Source organism: Notamacropus eugenii, chromosome 7, assembly GCF_028372415.1.
Source record: "Notamacropus eugenii isolate mMacEug1 chromosome 7, mMacEug1.pri_v2, whole genome shotgun sequence".
NCBI lineage: Eukaryota > Metazoa > Chordata > Mammalia > Diprotodontia > Macropodidae > Notamacropus > Notamacropus eugenii.
Window position 1 is genome coordinate 125,365,367 of NC_092878.1, and position 22,255 is coordinate 125,387,621.

At 37.5% G+C, this 22,255-nt stretch overlaps 1 protein-coding gene across 2 annotated transcripts in view; it reads right to left on the minus strand.

Moving 5' to 3' along the window:
* Positions 1-22,255, minus strand: part of ARHGEF38 (Rho guanine nucleotide exchange factor 38) — a 128,910-nt gene that overhangs the window by 91,636 nt on the left and 15,019 nt on the right. For both annotated transcript variants that reach the window (XM_072623060.1, XM_072623061.1), the window contains exon 2: positions 15,208-15,392. In XM_072623060.1, coding sequence (XP_072479161.1) covers positions 15,208-15,392 — 185 coding nt within the window. The remainder of the gene's footprint in view (positions 1-15,207; positions 15,393-22,255) is intronic.

The window sequence follows — 22,255 nt, forward strand, 5'->3', positions numbered from 1 at the left end:
TTTTGGGGGGAGACTCTTTTAGCTAGCTGTTTACTCATTTTTCATGATTTTTCTTGCATCACTCTCATTTCTCTTCCCAATTTTTCCTCTACTTCTCTTACTTGATTTTCAAAATTCTTTTTGAGCTTTTTTGTCACCAAAATAAGTTTTTATAGTCTGATGCCCCCTACCCCCCACTGTTTGCTCATCTTCCCAGGCAAATATTTGACTTTTTAACTCCTTGTCAAGGTAGGACTCTGTTTCCAGTGGGCATGGGTGTGAGTGTGAGTGTACTGTTTCAGCTTCAAGGGTTTTGTATCAGCCACTCAACCCTCCACCTTCTGTGGGTCCAAAGCTCTGAACACAGCTTCCGCTACTGCTACTTCCACCCTAGGACTGGGGCTGGACCCCAACTGCTCTTCTTTCACCAAGGTTCCACAGAATTTTTCAACTGACCTTCTATGCTGTCTTTGGTTTTTGTAGGTTGAGAAGACTGGAAACCATCACAGCTGCCAGTGATTCAGTCCTCTGAGGCCTGCTCGGGCCCTGTCTGTGCTTGCGTGGCCCATGTTGGTCTGTGCTCCTCTCCCAGCCCAGTGCAATATACCCTTTCTGTTAACCTTCCAGGTTGTCTTGGGCTGGAGATTTCTCTCACTCTGTCATTTTGTGGGTTCTGTAGCTCTAGATTCTTTTTAGAGCAATTTTTAACAGGTATTTGGAGAGGTTTGGCGGGGGGGCTCAAGCAAGGTCCTGCTTTCACTCCACCATCTTGGTTCCATGCCCCACCCCCCCCTCGCCATGCATCTTACTCCATATTGGGGCAGCTCTAGTTGATAGAGAATGGTTTTCCCAACAAGGAGTTTAGATTTGCTTCTTATCATTATTCTCCTCTTGTTTGTAGTTCTCTGGGTTCTAGCAGAAAAGATCAAATACCTCTTCTGTGCTCATGTTCTGTCAAGTACTTGACGACAGCTGTCTCATGGAGACTAAGCTATCTATACTCCAGACTAACATCCACAGCCCCTTCCATGCTTTTCATATGCCATGGCCCAAATGCCCCTCCTCTTGCACATCTTCTAGCTTATTAATATCCTCACTAAACTGTGGTGCCCAAAACTGAACCCAGTACTCCAGATGCAGTTACTTCTCTCCTGTTCTGCATCTTACATCCCATCATCTAATGGGAAAGACACCATGTATATAAGGAGAAACATGCAAGATACATACAGGTGAGAGAAATGATTATTAATAACCAATAACTTGAGGATATCCAAAGTTCCCCCTTTTTCTATAATTCTCATTTCAAAGTCTCTTAAAGGATATTACTGATAATGACATTGAATTTGCTCCTCTCAATCTTGGTCAGACCTCACCAAACCTTACAAGATATTTAATCAAAAATGGGGAAACCAGTTGTGTCCTACTCAGGTTTGGGTAGGAGTAAATTCTTTGAATAGATTGTCCAAAGCTGGGGCTAGTCTGAATGTAGAGATAATCTCTGTGTTCAGGAATGACATAATGTCACTCCCTTAGCCCCTCACTGGAGTGAGTCCACTTTTCATTGCAATACTAATTCTTTCATTAATTGTTAACCAATCAGAATTGATTGCCACCCTCAGGAACACCCACTCTTCCAGGGACATATAATCTGTGAGCCCACTGCCTTGATGGGTCTTTGGCCTTCAAGAGTGCTACTGACCTCTTTTATTAATAAAATTCTAGGATTATTAACAAAATGACTAGTAACCCAGAAATTATGCCTCTCAAACTTTTTAACCGTCACACAGGGAGACAAAATGTACATACATGAGTGTATTTTGGTAGGCCAGCTATTTTCTCCATGATTTGAAGTTCACTGAATTTTGTTCAACCATCTCTCCTACTTATGTGTACACCCTATGCCGGAGAAGCATGTAGTATCTATACTATGTGTTATAACTTGAGACTCGTCCCCCACATGGGACCCTCCTACCATTTTCCTACCCACCAGACTTATCTTTTCTCAAATTCTCCCTTTCTTTCTACGCCTATCTTAAATCTTCTTCCATCCAATCTCTTTAGCTCCTCACCTTACAGTAAGCCCTACCCTCTTGAATTTTGGCCCAGTTTGCATAACAATAATGGCATGCATTTTATCACCTCTTTTTCTGTGATCTTGAACTTCTGTTTAAATTTTTGATTGTTATTTGGCTTTTTATAAAGAAGAAAAGAACCACTAAATGATAGAGCTGGACAAGACCTTCTAGGTCATCCAATAGAACCCAGCCCCATCACTGCACTAATAATAATATGATGATAACTAATATTCAGGATTTTAAAGCTTGCAAAACACTATACATACACACACATATGTATATTCTTTCTTGATTTTCACAATTGTGTGAGATATTATTACCCCTATATTGCAGATTAAAACAACAACATGGAGCAGAACCTTTCACATCTGGTCATATAGCATAGAAGTGTGTGAGGGAGATTCGAACACAGGTCTTCCTGTCTACAAGTCAAGCATGCTAGCCAATCTGCCATCCTAGGGGCTAAAAATGGGGAAACTGAGTTGATCTTTTAAAGGCAAAGAGAGTCCTTCTTATATTATCCATGTGACCTTGGACAAGTTATTCAGCCTGAATGAGACTGTTTCCTCAATGATCCTACTACCTACCTCACCTTCCTATGAAGAAATTACAATGCAAATTATAAAGATAAATTGCTATTATTATTATTATACATGATATTCCAAGATTCTTAGTGCAATTTTAAGCTATGACAACTTAAAGTTAACTGCACTAAACTTTTGGGATTCCCTGTATTTAATAATAATGATAATGATAATGAAAATAATAATGATAATAAATATATCTAATATTTATGTAGCACTTACTATGTGCTAGGCAATGTGATAAGCACTTTATAGATAACATCTCATCTGATCGTCACAATAATCCTGAGAAGCAGGGTTATCCTTATTTTACATCTAGCTAATAAGGTGGGTTTTGAGCTCAGATCATCCTAACTCTAAGTTTGGTGCTTGAACCACTATGTCACCTAGCTATCTGATAGATTAATTAATTAGTTTACCTCTGATGGCCCCAGTCTATGACTTCTTTCTGGATTGGAATCATTTCCACCGGGCCTAGAGTTTGCATGCCTAAGCAAATCTGTGTCAATGACAATTGATGTTAGACCTAGCATGGGGCATGTCATAGGGGTTGGATATTAAATGTGTTTATAGCCCTGCCATAATTGTTACAGGTATTCACACTGAGACATGGCACCTCCACAAGGCAAAACAACCAATATCTCTCACTGAAACCAGTGAGTCCTGAGAAAAGAGGTGATGAGCATGATATCCCCTTCCAGGGATGGAATGAATACTTTGTCTTAGATACTAAGACTGATCTGAATGGCATCTTATTTTCTTTAAATTCCAGGCAGTACAGCCCCTGCACTGAGCTGGGAAATGTTTTCATTTTCCTTCTCCCTAGACACAGTAGGTTTTGATCTGGACTATAGATTATCAGAATTAAAGGAAGCAGGAGTTTTCTCACTGAAGGAAACCTATAATGTGCTTGTAAATGTATCAACAAGGAGAGAAGTTTCAATCACAAAACCATAATATAAGGATTAAAAAAAGACCCCTCATCTTTCTTGGTCTTGGGTTTACTGAGCAAGCTAGGAAAAGAGATTTCAATCCCATAAAAAGGGGTTTCACATACCAGAATACCAATATATCATAGCTTCTATGCTCAACTCAATTTAATCCAATACAACGGCAAACCATTTCTTTCCAGAGAGCCATACACAGTACCAGAGTCTTTCCTAAATAATATGGGAAGAACCAGCTCAGACCAATGGCTCTGTTAGTACACGAGAGGGGAGTCTACTAACACTCATATATGAACATCTTACACAGTCTTGTCTTCTGTGATACTGTGTTGGAAATGCCCATTAACTGGTGTTTGTTAATAATTTACAACTTATAATTAAGAATTTACAAAATTAAACATCAAATATGTATGTATATGGACATGCATATATATTATTAATAATAATAATAACTAAAATTTATAAAGCATCTACTATATACCAAAATAGGAGGCATCTAGGTGGATAGAAAGCTAGGTCTGGAGTCAGGAAGACCTGAGTTCAAATCTAGTCTCAGACACTTACTAGCTGTGTGACCCTGTGCAAATGACTTAACTTCTGTTTGCCTTACTCCAATGGAGAAGGAAATGGCAAACCACTCTAGTATCTTCACCAAAATAATTTCATGGACAATATAGTCCACTGAGTCATGAAGAGTTGGACATGACTGAACCAACAATGTGCCAAGCACTTTGTTATGCACTTTACCAATATTATCTCATTTGATCTTCAGAATAATCCTGGGAAATAGGTGTTATTATTATCCCAATTTTACAGATGAAGAAACGAATACAAATAGAGGTTAAGTGACTTGTCAGGGGTCACATAGCTAATAAGTATCTCAGGGTGAAAATGAACTCAGATCTTTCTGACTCCAGGTCCAGTGCTCTAAACACTCTGCAACCTAGATGCCATTAAAACTTTGTAGCTGATAGTACAATTTACTCCTGTATAGTTTGCTTTTTGGGCAGCTGGGTGCTACAGAGGATGGAGTACCAGACCTTAAGTCAGGAAGCCTCATCTTTCTGAATTCAAATTTAGCCTCAGACAATCACTAGTCACTGGGCTAGTCACTGAATCCTTGTGTTAGCTTCCTCATCTGTAAAATGAGCTGGAGAAGAAAATGACAAACCACTCTAGAATCTTTGCCAAGAAAACCTGAAATGGGATCACAAAGAGAAGAATACAACTGAACAACAACAATGGTTTACTTTTATTTTTTTCCAAATTTTTTTGTTTTCAATTTTCAACATTCACTTCCATAAATTTTAAGTTTTCTCTCCTTCCCTCCACATTCTCTTCCCAAGATGGCATGCAATTTTGTATGGACTCTACACATACATTCACATTAAACACATTTTCACATTAGTCATACTGCGTAGAAGAATTAGAGTGAATGGGAGAAACCATGAGAAAAACAAAACAAAACATGACAAAAAGAGAAAGTAATCTGTTTCATTCCATGTTCCAACTCCACAGTTCTTTGTCTGGATGTAGATGGCAGTTTGCATCATGAGTCCTTTGGAAATATTTTAGGTCCTTGCATTGCTGAGGACTAGGTCCATCAAAATCAGTCCTTGCACATTGTGGTGGTTACTTTGTACAGTGTTCTCCTGGTTCTGTTTGCTTCACTCAGCATCAATTCATATAAGTCTTTCTAGGTTTTTCTGATATCCATCTGCTCATCATTTCTTATAGCACAATAGTATTCCATTACATTTATATACCAAAACTTGTTTGGCCATTCCCCAATTAATGGACATCCACTTGATTTCTAGGTCTTGGTCATCATAAAAAAAGAGCTGCTGTAAATATTTTTGTACATGTGGGTCCTTTTCCCATTTTTATAAACTCTTTGGGATACAGCCCTAGAAGTGGTATTGCTGGGTCAAAGGGTATGCACATTTTTATAGCCCTTTTGGCATAGCTCCAACTTCTCTCCAGAATGGTTGGATCAGTTCACAGTAATAATGGTTTAATTTTAATGTTTAACATTTCCCAATGGAATTCTTCTCCAACTTGTATAGATTCCTTTAACTAAAAAAACTTTATGAAAATGAGAAGTTTGAGGGTTTTTTGTTGGTTTGTTAAAGACTGTATCTCTATGTTGTTCAAGGTTGATGTGCAGTGGCTACTTATTGGCCTTGTCCCACTCCAATAAGCATTAGTGTTTCGACCTTCTCTGTTTCTAGCCTGGGTGAACTCCTTGCTAATTAAAGACCTCCTTCCATGAGCCCCATCCACTCCCCACCATATTAATGAGATATAGCTTCACCCACTGCAGTTCAGTACTTCCAAACTCAAGCGATCTGCCAGCCTCCACCTTCTTGATAACTGGGATTATAGTCATCCATGAATATAGTCAGCCTGAAAAGCATTTTTTTTAAGGTGGTGAGATGGATAAACTAATTTAAGCTGCAATTCATGAAAAGTTCCTATAGTTTACTGTCTCAGGTTAGAAAATAGGAATGGAGGAAACAGGATTTCTGAAGCAGGTTAATAATGTACATGAAATTGGTGAGTTAAAGGGGAAGACATTTCAGGTAAAGTCACAGAATCACTGAGTGTCAGAACTGGAAGGAGCCTCATTTTCTCTTTATTAAAAAAAAGTTTACGGTCAGGGTCAGGGACAAGATCATAGCCAGATTGAGATTCCATCCATGTCTATTGTTGCTTTTGCAACAAAAATAATGTAATCACTTTCAAATACAATTCAGATAATTTGTCAAGATTTCCCTTTGTTCTTACTATCAATGTCAATGAGACAGAGGATGTCCTTAGCTTTGTCTGGATCTCACATATCCAGAACTTTTGAACATAGAAAAGATAATGCTAATTGAAAGAATCCTTGACATAAAAATATAACACAAGAGAAAAGCAAAACCAAACAGAACCTCATGCTGCAAACTCCAAGACACATAGTGGTTAAATTGAGCAATTTCAGTAATAAACAATAAACCTGCAAGAGACCAGGAGGAAAAACTTCAAAAGGAAAGGAAAAGAAATTTGAATGACACATAGGACTATTCAACATCCACCCTCCATAGATGGGAATATATCCCACATGTCTCCAAGAAGAGCTTAACATTGAAATTTGTGAATAGCTTTTGTTTTCTTACAGTATCATCTCTTTCAATATTAGCCTTGAATCATAAATGCCCTGTTAGTGAAATATAAGCACTACTTTTTGTAGTATCGACAAGGTGACTGTGGAAGGGACAGGAAATTAAGGTCTTTATGAAAGCAAATATGTAGCACACCATAGTGGTCCAATCATTTGTCATTCATCCATTTGCTCATTCAAATTCCACCTTCTTCTTCCTCCACTCATGCTCTGCTCACACACATATACATGAATATTCATACTTTCTGGGATGGTTTCACAAAGGATCCAAATGTGGGAATAATCCAGGAGCTCACTTAGTACAACCCTTACTCAAGGCACACATCTCCTCTACAACACCTCCAAAAGGTTAAACCTCTGTTTAAAGACCTACAGTGACAGGGAGCAAAACTGAGTACAATCCTTCAAGAGGAAAATGGATATTTAATTAAATAGAGAACTTTCAATCATTCCTGATGAAAAGACCAGAGCTGAATAGAAATTTTGACTTTCAAATACAGGACTCAAGAGAAGTATTAAAAGGCAAACAGGAAAGAGAAATCATAAGGAATTTATAAGGTTAAACTTTTATAGTTTCTATGTGGGAAGATGATACATGTAACTTCTAAGAATTTTGTCATTATTAGGGTAGTTAGAAGGATTCTACATAGACAGAGGGCATGGGAGTGAGTTGATTATGTTGGGATGGTGTAAAAAACAGATTAGTGAGGAAGAAAAATGAAATGAGAAAAGAGGGAAGGGGGTAGAAGAATGGGGAAAATCATCTCACAAGAGGTGCCCAAGGAAGAGTGTTTATAGTGGACAGGAAAATGTGGCAAGAGGTGACACTGAATCTCACTCTCATCTAAGTTGGTCCAAAAAAAGGGAGAAATGCATATATACACTCATTTGAGTATAGAAATCTATCTTAACCAACAAGGAAGTAGGGAGGAAGGGATAAGAGAAAGAGGTAAAGTTGATAAAAGGGAGGGTAGATTAAAAAAAAAGTAATGGTCAGAAGCAAAAAGACTTTAAAGGAGGGCAAAGATAAAAAGAGAGAGAGAAGGATGAATAGAAGCAATATAAAAAGAAGATAGGATGGAGAGAAATCCACGATTATTACAATTATGAATGAGAACGGAATGGATTCATCCGTAAAATAGGAGTTGATAACGGTGGATAACAGAATACATTAAAAACCAGAATCCAACAATATATTGGAACAGAAAAACACACAGAGTTAAAATATGGGGCTGGAGTAGAATTTACTATGCTTCAGCTAAAATAAAAAAGGCAAAGATAACAATCATGATCCCAGACAAAGTTAAATAAAAAATAGACCTAATTAAAAGAGGTAAGCACGGAAACTACATCTTGCTAAACTACATCATAGATAATGAAGTAATATCGGTATTAAACACGCATATTAAACAAGCATCCATCAAATCACATAGAATCCAAATTCTTAAAGGAATTATAGGAGGAAATAGTACAACTACACCAGTGAAGGACCTCAACTTCACCCTCTCAGAAGTAGATGAATCTAGTCATAAAACAAATAAGGGAAAAAAAAAGATAAGGAGATGATTAGATTAGAAAAGTTGGATATGATAGATCTCTGGCAAAAATTAATAGAAACTGAGAGGAATATATCTTTTTTCTCAGTTGTACATGGCATCTTCACCAAGATTGACCATGTATTAGGGCACAAAATCTAATAACCAAATGCAGAAAAGCAGAAACATTAAACACACCCCTTTCAGATCATAAAAGAATATAAAATGCATCCATAAAAGGACTGCAAAAGCATAGATTAAAAATTAATAACAAACTAAATAACCTAACACTAATGAATGAGTGGGTCAAAGAACACATCATAAAGAGAAAAACTCATTAACGAGAATGACAACAATGAGACAACATACCAAAATCTGTGGGATGTAACCAAAGCAGTACTTTGGGGAAATTTTATTTCCCTAAACACTTAAATTAATAGAATAGAGAAAGAGCACATCAATGAATTAGGCACACAACTAAAAAAAAAAAGATGAAAAAGTTAAAAAAACCTTCAACTAAACACCAAAATTGAAATCCTGAAAATCAAAGAAAAGATTAACAAAATTAAAAGTAAGAAAAAAAGAACTATTAAATACAACTAGGAACTGGTTTTATGGGGGGAAAGCACAATAAAATGCATAAACCATTAGTCAATTTTATTTTAAAAAGAAAGAAAATCAAATTACCGGTATTAAAAATGAAAAGGGTGATTGCACCACCAATGAAGATGGAATTAAAAAAATTATACTGTTATTTTGTCCAGTCTTACCAGTAAATTTGAACTTCTTAGTGAAATAGATGAATATTTGCAAAAAAATAAACTGCCCAGATTAACAGAGGAGGAAATAGAATACTTAAATAATAATATCTTAGAAAAAGAAATTAAACAAACCATTGATGAAGACCCTCAGGAAAAAACAAACAACCCAGGACCACATAGCCTTACAATTGAAATCTACCAAATATTTAAGGAACAATTAATCCCAATAATATATAAACTGTTTTTAAAAAATAGGTAAAGGAGTCCTGCCCAATTCTTTTTATGACACAAATATAGTTTTGAAATTTAAATACTTTTAAAAAACTAAAAAGGGAAAGCAAAAACGAGAAAGAAAGCTATAGATCAATTTCCCTAATGAAAATTGAGCAAAAGTGAAAATAAAATATTAGCAAGGAGATTAGAACAACATATCACAGAGATGATTACTGTGACCAGGTGGGATTTATACCAGGAATTCAGGTCCGGTTCATTTTTAGGAAAACTATCTGCATAATTGACCACATCAATAACAAGAAAAACAAAAATCATATGATTATCTCAATAGATAAAGAAAAAGCCTTTGACAAAATATGGCACCCATTCCTTTTAAAAACACTAGAAAGTGGGGCAGCTAGGTTGCACAGTGGATAGAGCACCATTCTGGAGACCAGAGGACCCGAGTTCAAATCTGGTCTCAGAGACTTGACACTTATTGTGTGACCCTGGGCAAGTCACTTAACCTTGACTGCCTTGCCAAAAACAAAAACACACTAGAAAGCATGGTAATAAAATGAATTTTCCTTAAAGTGATAATTAATGTCTGTCTTAAACCAAAACTAAGCATTGTCTCTAAAGGGAATAAACTCAAATCCTTCTTAATAACATTGGGATCATCTCCTACTATTATTCAATATTGTATTGGAAATGCTAGCTATAGAAATAAGAGAACAAAAATAAATTGAAGGAATTAGAATAGGTAATGAGGAAACAAAACTATCCACTGTTTGCAGATGACATGATGGTATAATTAAAGAATAAATAATTCTGATTATATCAAATTTAAAAGCTTTTGCATAAACAAAACTAATATAGCCATAATTAGAAGGAAAATAGAAAACTGGGAAATCATTTTTATAGAATATTTTCCCTGGTAAAGGTTTCATTTCTCAAATATATATGGACCCAAGCCAAACAAAAATAAACGTCATTCCCCAGTTGATAAATGGTCAAAGGATATGGACAGATAGTTTTCAGGGAAAAAATGAAAACTATCAACAGTCAGGTAAAAATGCTCTAAATCACTACTGATTTGAGAAATGCACGTTAAAACAACTCTGAGACACCACCTCGTACTCTTCAGATTGATTAACATGATGCAAAAGGAAGGTGACAAATGCTGGAGGGTGTGTGGAAAAATCAGGACACGGATGCATTGTTGATGGAGTTGTAAACTAATCCAATCATTCTGGAAAACAATTTGGAACTAGAACCAAAGGGTTATAAAATTGTGCAAACACTTTGACCCAGTAAAAACGCTAGTAGTCCTGCATCCCAAGGACATCAAAGAAAAGAATAAAGGATTTGTACATATATATATATTTACATTTATATATAGAGAGAGCGCTACACACACACACACACGCATGCACACACACACACACATCTTTGTGTGGTAACAAAGAATCAGAAATCAAGGGAATGCCTGTCAATTGAGGAATGGCTAAACAAGTTGTGATATATGATTGTGTTGGAATACTATTGTGGTATAAGAAATGACGAACAGAATGGTTTAAAAAACTTATATGAACTATAGTGAAGTGAGCAGAAGCAGGAGAACATTGTACATGGTAACAGTAACATTGTAAGGATAGTTAATTGTGAAACACTTAGGTACTCTGATCGAGACAATGGCACAAGACAATTCCAAAGGATCCATGATGAGGAATGTTACCCACTTCCAGAGAGAAAACTCATGAATGCTGAGTGCAGATTGAAGCATACTTTTTTAAAAATTTCTTTATTTTTCTTGGTTTTTTATGTTTTCTTTCGCCACATGGCTAATATGGAAATAGGTGTTGCGTGATGTCACATGTATAATCAATATCATAGTGTTTGTCTTCTCATGGTATGGGGGAGTGTGAGGAGGGAGGGAGAGAATTTGGAACTCAAAACATTTTTTAAATGAATGCTAAAAAATGTATGTATGACTGGGAAATATTTAATGAAATAAAAAAAAATTATTAGAAAAAAAGAAAAGGAAAAAAAGTCTTATCAAATATTTTTAGACACCTATCAGGTCCTCACTAAATCCTCTTCTCTCTAGGCTAAGTATCACCACATTTTTCAACTAACCCTCATAGCCTCGTAAGTCTAGTACTACAACGGATCTCAAAGCCCATCTAAGTGTAATCCCTTCATTTTGCACATGAGGTAGCTGGAGCACAGAGAGCTTAAGTTCCTTGCCCAAAACTATACAAGGGCTAAGCTTCAGAGGTGGGATTTGAACCAAGCTCCCCTGTCTCTGAGGCCAGTGCTCTTTTCACTACTTATACTTCTTCATAATAATCCTCATATGTCTTAGAATCATCCTTAACTCTTCCTTCTTCCTCACCCTTCCATATCCAATCAGTTGCTAAATCTCATTAATCTATGTCTGTTGCATACATCTTTTGCATCCCTTTCTCTGCCTGCATGCAGTCTCTACTCTAAGAGCTTCACTGCCTTTGGCTGGACTATGACAATAGTCCCCATATGATCTTTAGTGTTTTCCCCTCCCCAAACCATTCACTATACAGCTATTAAACTGATATTCCCAGCCCCCCCCCGCCAAAGATATTACTATGCTAACCTATATTCAATAATTTTCAGTGTTTTACTTTTGCTTTTAGGATAAAATACAAATTTCTCACTCTGTGTATAAAACTGTCCAAAATCTGGCACTCACCTCTACAATCCAATTCCATCTTATTTTTCTTACTACCCTCTCCATTCCCATTGAACTGGCCTATTGGCTATTCCTGTACATGGTCTTCCAATCTATCTCCAAGACTTTACACGAATGGTCTACCATATTTGGAATGCAGTCTGTCCTCACCTCTGCCTCAAAGAATTCCTGCTTGGGTATCAGTTACTACACTTTTCCCCTAGTTATTAGCCCCCTGTTTCTCTGGAAATCACTTTATATACTCCTAAATTTACTCATCTGGGTATCTGTTGTATCTCTCCACTAGAATGAAAGTTGCTTGAGAGTAGCAACCTTTTTTGTCTCACACCTAATACATAGGTAGGCACTTGGACATAGATGTTTGTTGAACTGAACTGAATTCCAAATGCCCTCATCATCCTCATCACTCTCCTCTAGAGGCATTCCAATGTTCTTCTAAAATATCCTTCCCAGAGCAAAATATACCAAATATAGTCTAGAGTGGTGGAAAGTAAGACTTTCATTTCATTTCTATTAATAAAGCAGAGGATCTTAGATCTAGAGTTAGCAGGACTCTAGCTAGTCCAACCCTTTCATGTGTCTTGCCAAATGGCACCCATATTGGACGCTTCAGAGGTAGGATTGAGCCCCTATCTCTTCCGACTACAGTCATTGCTCTTTTCCACTATAACCTGCTATCTCTTCCTCTAAAATTATCTTTTTTTTGTCTGCCTTACACTACTCATTTGTATTCAGTTCATAACCCACTACAATCTGTAGGATCTTTTCAAATGGACAGCTTTCTAGCCATATGTCTCTCATCCTCCATATGGGCAGGTGATTTTTTTGAACCTCCATCCAAGATCTGACACTCCTTGCTAATTAAACTTCAGATTATGAGCTTCAATCTTCTGAGATCTTTTGGCACCTTAAATCTTAAATCCAATATATCTGTCCTAGTTTCATGCAATTTGAAAAATTAGGTACATGGTCTAGAGCAGTATGTCCAACTCAAATAGAAAAGGAGGCTATTCAATCATACATAGGAATCCCTGGCTGCATATTAGCTTGATTTTATCATGTAATATCATCTATATTTTATCATTTTTTAAATTTATTTTGTTAAATATTTTCCAATTACCTTTTAATCTGACTTGGACCACACTTGGGGGGGGGGGGGGTCTGTGTTCTTAATACTTCTATACAACATGATGCCTCAAACTTTAAAACCCCATTGGTTCCCTAATTTTATTGGCAAAATAAAAGCTCACAAGGAAATATTTAGGTAATTGGCAATCAAGTCAGAGGACAGTTTTTCATTATGGTTGAGACTTGGGCTCTTACTACTTTTCTGTCATGTCTAGGTTTCAGGGACCTTTTATGACTCCCCCCTCCTGCATTCTACTTTAAGCAGGGATTTGTTGAAAGATATCTAAGAGTAAAAATAAAATATGGGCAAGTGATAGTGGAATAGTGATAGATTTGCCTGTAAGTCAAATTAGCTTAGGGCCAGCTTTACCAGAGGGAAAATCCTTAGACTATATTCAGTCTAAAACAGTTTTTGTTTGGGCTAAATAATCCTCAGACTGGTATTTAGAATTTAATTATTTTCAACTCCTACTGAAATAAAAATTAGCCTCGAGTATCAATTTTCTTCTCAATTCTGGACCATTGCTGCTGAGATCATCTATTCCAGAGATTCTTAAACTAAGGTTCATTTTTAAAATTTTGATAGCTATTTTAATTTAATTTTATGCTTTAAAAATATTGTTCTGAGAAGGGGTCCATATGCTTCACCATTATTCCAAAAGAGTGTTTGAACACAAAAACCTTAAATAATTCTTTATATTGTGTGAACCTCTTATATTGCAAAATGAAGAAACTGAAGATGAGAAAAAAATAGCAACTTTCTCAGCATCATAGAGCAAGTGCCTGATGGAAATAGAGCTCATAGAGTTAGATGGTACAGTAGATGAAGTATCAGACTTCAAGTCAGGAAGACCTGAGTGTTCAGAAGTCCCTTTTCAGATACTTACTGGTTGTGTGACCCAGGGTAAGTCAACTAACTTCTTCATTTGTGAAATGCAGATAATAATATCACCGACTTTGTTAAATTGTGAAGATCCAATGAGATAACATATGTAGCTGTTCAGTCATGTCTGACTCTGTGACCCCATTTGGGGTTTTCTTGGCAAAGATACTGGAGTGGCTTGCCATTTTATTCTCCAGTTCATTTTAGAGATGAGGAAACCAAAGCAAACAGGATGAAGTGACTTGACTAGGGTCACACAGCTAATACATGTCTGAGGCTGGATTTGAACTCAGGAAGATGAATCTTCGCAACTCCACGCCTGGTGTTCTATGTATTATGCCACGTAGCTGCCAGAGCAATTTTCAAACCTTAAAAAATCAGGTTGGAGAAGGAAATGGCAAACCACTCCAATATCCTTGCCAAGAAAACCCCAAATGGGGTCATGGAAAGTTAGACACAACTGAAAAATGACTGAAAAACAAAAAATTATTAAGCAGTTAGGTGGTATGTGAATAAAGTACTGGACTGGGAATCTGGAAGATCTGAGTTCAGATCCAGCCCCAGACACTGCTAGTTGTGCCACTCTGGAAGAGTCACTTAATCTGAATTTCCTCATCCATAAAATGGGGGTGATAATAATAATGCCCAACTTCCAGGTTTATTTTGAGAATAAAATGAGATAATTTTTTGCAAAGTGCTTGGCAAATCTTAGAATGCTATGTAAATGCTATTATTATTATTAATTATCGTTTTTGTTATTGTGCAAATGAGTCTTCTGCCCCAAACTTGAGCCCTCTCCACAGATGATCATCAAATTGTACCATGTGCCCACAGTACCTCACACTACAGACAATCTGCCTGTATGATTTTACCAAGTTACATCAGAATCCCAGAAGGGAAATGTTAGAAAAGACCTGGGGGTTTGAGGATGAAGTAAAATTTCCTTTTCAGTTACTATTGTCCAAATAAAGACTCTTTGAAAAAAGGAAACTTGAGGTTTCCACAGTTAGCATTATCCTTTGGGACAAAGCCCTGTGCAAAGAAACACTCTAGGGAAAGTCATGCAGAGAGCCAGGGACTGGCATCCCTACCCCCTCCTCCCCAGATGCAGGGGCTGATGCATTTGGACTCTTTCTTTCCACTCTGACAGTGATCCTATTGAGGATATAAAGGGAGAAAATACTAAGAACAAAAGAAGAGACCTTTACCTGCTTGTTTTTCAGGGGCTGAACTACCTCCCTAATGCATAGCTCCAGGTCATTGAGGTAGTCCTTCTCCGTCTGTATCAGTTCCTTGATGATGTTCGACCTCTTGGCCATCATTCTCCTTATCTGCTGTTCAACCTGGGCTGTGGGCCCAGGTGCGGAGGCCTCAGCTTGTGGTGTCATCTTTTCTGTTAAATTAAAAAATGTAGCAATAAGACCTTCTGCGGAGGGCTCCAAGCCTTTTATCTTTCCCATTCATTGCTAACAATGCATCTCCTGGATTATTCATTGCAATGAAACAAGTTTGGGGCACCTCACAGATGTGTTCCCAGGCACTGATTTTCTGTCATTCTTGCCAGGGCCTGACACTGAGCAGCTATGAAGGAGGATGGGGGCAGGGGAGGCTGCTGGTGACAATGGGGAGTTTCACAAAGACTCAGAGTACCCGCCTGGGTTAAAAATAGTCCCTGGCTAGTTCTTTCTTTCTGAACACCCCACCCATTGCCTAGCTGGGCCCACACTAGGTGAAAATTATGTTCTAGAACCCCTCGCTGATTTGTTGGCCTTGGTTATCTTTAAATTAAGGGCAGTGTGCTTTAGTAAAACTAAAAAATTCCAGATTATGTTTGTCGATGGTATTAAGGTAAATTATTCCCTAACTTTGCTAGGAAATACTCCATTGATAGGATGAAAAACCAGATTATATTGTTAAATCTTCTTTAACTTAATTTACACTTATTGAGACCCCATAGGTTGCCAGGCACTGGCCTGGGGTGGATTCCATCAATTTCCTAGTACAGAAACTAGACCCTTAGTGTGTCTGGCCTCAGACCCTTGGCAAGTCACTTACACTCTGTCTGTTTCAAGTTTCCTCAATTGTAAAATAAGACTAAGCATAGCATCTATCTTCCAAGACTGTAACGTTATAATTATTACATCAGTTATGTTATATTATTAATATAATATATAACATACTGTATTATATATAAATATATGTTATGTTACAATGTATTATCTTGTCATGTTATGCTATATTATTAATGTAATATATAATATAATATGAATAATATATTAATATATTATAATATGCTGCATTATATTATATAAATATATTATGCTATGTTACAATATATATTATCTCATATAACATATAACATAAGATAATTAATATAATAATAAAAACCCTTGGTGCAGGGCCTGGTACATAGTTGGTGTTTAATAAATGCATGTTTCCTTCCTACAGTAAAAAAGTGCACTGGCTTTGGAGTCAGGTGACCAACCTTCCAAAATTACCCTCTTCTTTTTTTCTTTCTTTTTTTTTTTCAGAACTACCCTTTTCACTTAATATTTATGTGACCTCAAGCAAGTTCATTTAACCTCTCCAGGACTCAGTTTGCTCATCTATAGAATGAAGACGACCTCTGTTTTCATAAAATAAGTCTATGATTCTTATTATCCTAGTATCCTATCTCCCAAATTTAGAAACAATAGTCAAACTTCAAAGGTCCAGAGAAATTGGAAAAAGTAATCTGATTTCTAAGGTTTAAGGAGCACCGAAAGTCAAGGGGAGTTGCCCAATATCACACAGGAGAGTCAGAGGTGAGATTGGAACCCAGGCCCGCTGAGGGAAGTCTAAGGCAGTACTTTTTCCATTGCACTGTTCTGGTAATGGGTTTGTGGTAATCCTTCCCTTTTCTTTCATTTAGCCTTTTTTCTAGGCTTGCGTTTCAGAGTTGCCTGGTCAAAGTCAGGAATGAAATCTGCAGCCCCCAAATAGGACTGCTCTTGGGACTTTCGAGATTTTTCTTACTTTCTCCCTGAAAGCCCTGCCATTGTCTAAGACCTCTAAATAAGAACCAGGAGATATATGTATCACCTTGGAAAGCAGTTTGGGAAGATGGTCACACTGCTTCTAGTCAATCCCTTCTGCTTTCTCCTCCAAGTCATCCTTCACAAAGCCACCAAATAATCTTAAAACACAACTCTGATCATGTCATTCCTTTGCTCAAAAACAGGCAATGGCTCCCTATGGCTTTGGGTTAACTACAGATACCTTATTCTGGCACTGAAGGCCCTCTACATTATCCTATCCTTCAAAAACTTTCTTTTCCAGCCTAACTGGTCTTGGGGCTGTGGTCTCAGTTCTGCTGGGTCATGTCTTATTTCCATGTTTTTGCACAGAAATTAATTATCAATTAATTCCATTAATTAATTAATTGATAGATGATTAATTTGAAACAAGCTTTAATTATTCAGAGATTGATTTTTTCCATGCAGAAGATCATTCAGCCTCTTTGACTCATCTTCCTTCTTGCTGTACTTGCATGACTCTAGGGTTTTTTATCCATTTATTCATTCTTCCTGTGGATGTGGTTCATTTATTTTACTGTTCCTTCAATTTTGTTACTGAGCAAGTGAAATCCAAATAATTTTTGAGACTTTTGAATCATCTGTAGATTTTAGTTCTCCCTTCTCTCTCTCTCCCCCATTACCATGAGTAATTGAGCATATATTGAATTCCTGCTGCTGGACCCAAGTCCTCAGGAGTACTGCCAGGGGAAGAGCTTTGGTCAATATTTACACAGCACAGAACCTGTGACACATGGTGAGGGAAGTGTATTGTTCAAAAACTGTTCCGTTCTACCATGTTGAAAAATGATTTTAAATATTCAGCAGAAAAAAAAAGATTTGGTCCCTTTAAGAAAAAAGTGATTTACACAGATTATTGTTGACGTTTGTCCTTCTAGAAGGGAACCATGACATCAGGAAGCTGATGCCATGACTGGCAAGTGAATTGGATGTAAGTGAGGGAGGGCTGTGCAAGGTAAGCAGCCTCACTTTCTCCTCCGGAGCCATGTGGGTCCAGTGACCAGATACAGGTCAGGATGAATGGAGAGATGGCTTCCCTGGGGGAAGGGGGGGGAAGAGAGGGAGGAAAAGACAGAATCAAAACTTAAAAAAAAATGAATTTTAAAAATTGGTTTTACATGTAATTGAAGAAAAATAAAATACTCTTTTAAGAAAGAAAGAAAGCCTCTGAAATCAGAAGTCTCCTCTTTGCCATGGTTAGCTAACTGGAATCAGTTATGGAAAGTCTACACATGCTCTGAAGTCTCTCCAAGGTGCTTCTCTTAGATATCACCACAAAAAGAGACTTCCCAGTTCCTTCACACGGGAAAATCACACCTATGATAGAGTCTGTGCACACACCAGATTTGGGTTACAAAAAGATAAGCCATATACTAGAGAAGGAGGGGGCATGTTGAATTTATAGACCAGTTTGATTTTGAGTTCAAATTGACATTGACTAGCTGTGGGACCCTGGGAAAATCACTTTAATTCTTGGACCATCTGTCTCTGTATCCTATATAAATGGGATAAAATAGTGATTATATGGAATATATCCTAGATCAGTAGCATCAACTCAAATCTAGGTGGCATGCCGGGCCTGGAGTCAGGACAATTTCTTCTTGAGTTCAAATCCAGCCTCATATACTTACTAGCTGTGTGACCCTGGGCAAGTCACTTAACCTTGTTTGCCTCAGTTTTCTCATCTATAAAATAAGTTAGAGAAGGAAATGGCAACCCCTCCACTACTTTTTCCAAGAAAATCCCAAATAGGGTCATGAAGAGTTGGACACTTCAGATTCAAACTTAACAAAACAACAAACTACATAATGATCATATTGACTTAGAAAACCACATATTAATATTACCTATATCCTATTGTATATTTCTTTATTTTGTTAAGTATTTTCCAATTGCATTTTAATCCAGTTTGGTCAGTCCCATTGGAATGTTTTGGTATATATGTTTGATGCCTCTCTCTTTACTATTATAATTGTAAAGAGCCTTAAAGACCATCTGACCCAATTCATTCATTATAAAAGTGAGGAAAGGAGGGTTTATGGAAGTGAAATTACTTGCCGCATATCGTAGAACATGATAGTACGTAGGAGTATGTAACTGGAAGGAAACTTAGAATCCAATGAGTTCAGCACATTCATTTTAGAAATGAGAAAAATGAAACTGATCTGAGGGAGGGACATCTTGATGGTCACACAGTTGGTGTCACACACTGGGTATGATTTGAATTCAGGTCTTTCTGATTTGGGGTCCAGCATTCTATGCACGATACCACATAGCCTCTTTGTTGTTGAGTCCAGACTAGGGCCTAAGTCTTCCTGTTTGGGTTTGATTTCTCTTTTTTCTATGGGTGCTACTTTCTTCTTTTTAATTTTCATTGATATTTTTTGCTCCTTATAAATGATAATTTAAAGAACTGATTAAAAGAGACCTTTAAAATTATCTATTTCAGTGCCTTCATTTTACAGAAGAGGAAACTGAGGCCTCAGACTTAGGGTTTTTCAGAGCTAGAAGGGATCTCAGCAGCAATCTGGTCCATTCATATATGAAAGAACCCCAGTTGTAACCTTCCCAACAAGAGGTCATCCAACTTTCACTTGCAAATTCCCAGTGGGGAGGGTAGAATGCCCTACATCCTGAAAAGCCCCTTCACTTTGGGGCAACTGTAATGGTCGGTGAGTTTTTCTTGACATCAGGCATCAATCTGCCTCTTTAAGACTTTCATTCATTGTTCTCAGTTCTCCTCTCCTAGGCCTAGTGGAACAAATCTAGTCCCTCCTCCAAATGACAGTCCTTGAAATACAAAGCATAACACTCTCATAAAAAATGGAAAGCAAGGAAGAAGGAAGGAAGGAAGGAAGGAAGGAAGGAAGGAAGGAAGGAAGGAAGGAAGGAAGGAAGGAAGGAAGGAAGGAAGGAGGGAAGGAAAGGAAAGAAGAAAACAAATGAAGATCATTATAAAAAATATGCATATTCAAGTCAAACAAATTTTCAGATTAGGCACATCCAAAAATGCGTTTCTCAATCCTCCAGCTGTGGTCTTACTAGGGTAAGGTACATGGGGTCTATTACCTCCTTATTCCTCTAAGCTTTGCCTCTCCTAAGGCAGCCAAAGGTGACATTAGCCTTTTTTTGGCCCCCATATTGCTGTAACAACTCATATTACACTTAAAGTCTAATAATACCCTCAAAGTTTTGTCGAACAAGCTTCTTTTTAGTCATTCCTCCTTATCTTGTCCATATATGAAGTTGATTTTTTATAACCCATACATAAGGCTTTATTTTATACCTATTAAATTTTATCTTTTATTTTCAAAGTTTAATTTTTTATTTAAAAATCATTTTTCTCTCCCTCCCATTCCCCCATCCATTTGGAAAAAAAGAAAAAACAAAAAACCCTTGTAACAAATACTCATAATCAAGCAAAACAAATCCCCTGTTGGCCATGCCCAAACGTGTATCTGTATCGGAGCCTGGGACCCTCATGGGGTGGGTAGCCTGCTTCATCACTGGTCCTCTGAAATCACAGTTGGTCATTTTGTTGATCAGAGAGTTCTTACATCTTTGTTGAATTTCATTTTATTAGATTTAACTCAGTATTCTGATCAGGGGTGGGGAACCTGCAACCTCCAAGCCATATGTAGCCTTCTAGGTCCTCAGGTGTGGCCTTTTGATGGAGTCCAAGTTTTACAGAACAAATCCTTTTATTAAAGGGATTTGAGCTGTGAAGTTTGGATTCAGTCAAAGGGCTGCACTTGAGGACCTAGAAGGCCACATGTGGCCTCAAGTTCACCATCCCTGTATCTAAACTGTCATGGTTTTTTTGTATCCTGTCCTCTGTTGTTTAGTAAGTTAGGCATCACTACTCACGTTGTGTCATCTGCAAATGTTATAAGCATGCCATGGATGCCTTTATTCACATAATTGACAGAGAGAGGGACAGAGATAGGGTCTGACTTGTGACTTCATTAGTCTAGGGGCCTCCCAGGTGAGGAAGCTCCTTCTGTCAATGCAGGGTGGCACATGATCAGCAATTTGTAAACTTCAAAAGGAGAGAGTTCCCTAGAGAAAGAAGAGGTAAAGTGACTTACCTAGGGTCATAAAGCCACTAAATGTCAGAAGTGGGACTTGAATCCAGATTCCCCAGCTTTGAGGTCTGCTCTCTATTTCTTGTGCCAAGGCTGCCTCTTATATTATTAATAAAAATGTTAATTAACACACAGTCAAACAAAAATCCCTGGAGAATGCTACCAGAGACTTCCTGCCAAGATGAGCTTATTAGTGCAGAAATCTGGAATTCTCCCTAGTTTTAGAGTTTGTGCTCGAGGACCAGGAAAATAATAATCATTATTATCAAAATTATGATTATTACCTGTAATAGTCATAATACTAAAATAGCCTTTACATAGCATTTTAAAGTTTGCAAAGCACTTTAAAATATTAATTCATTTTATCCATACAACAATTCTGGGAAGTAGGTGTTACTACTATCCTCATTTTATAGATGAGGAAACTGAGCTGAGAGAGGTTGACTTGCCTAGGCTCACACACCCTATTAAGTGTCCGAGGCCAGATTGGAATTTTGACCTTCTTGGCTCAAAGCCCAGCATTGGAGCCACTGTGCTACCAGCATCCTTTAGGGAAAGATGGATAGGGATTTAACCCTTGCTCCCCTAGACTTGGGATCTAGAATCTCAATCTATGGTGAACAGGAAACTGGAACCAAAGTGAGAATCTGGTAAAGTCACAATAGTCTAGGCAGGAATTCTTACACTATTCTGGGTATGATGTGAGATTGAGAAAAGTAGCATTTCAGCCATCTCCATTCATGCCAGTACATTCTTAAGAAAGTCACCTACCCCTTTACAACATGGGCCATGAGTTCTGTAGACTCTAGAGAAAGTAATGACTGAGACCTATGACAGAGTTTCCATGGATCTGTATGGATCCTTGTTCCTACTAGAGGCATTACATCCATAAACTAGCCATATTGGGTCAGAGGTTGTCTGTCATGTCTGACACAAGCCCCTGGAAAAGTCCCAACCCCTCAGTGCTCCCAGACACTTAACTCTCAAATACTCTTAAGTTGTAGACCAGTGGGACAAGGAGTTTCCTCCCACCAACTAAATTTCAGGTTTAGTAAAACCAAAAATTTTAAACACAGAAATATTTCGCTTTTGGTGAA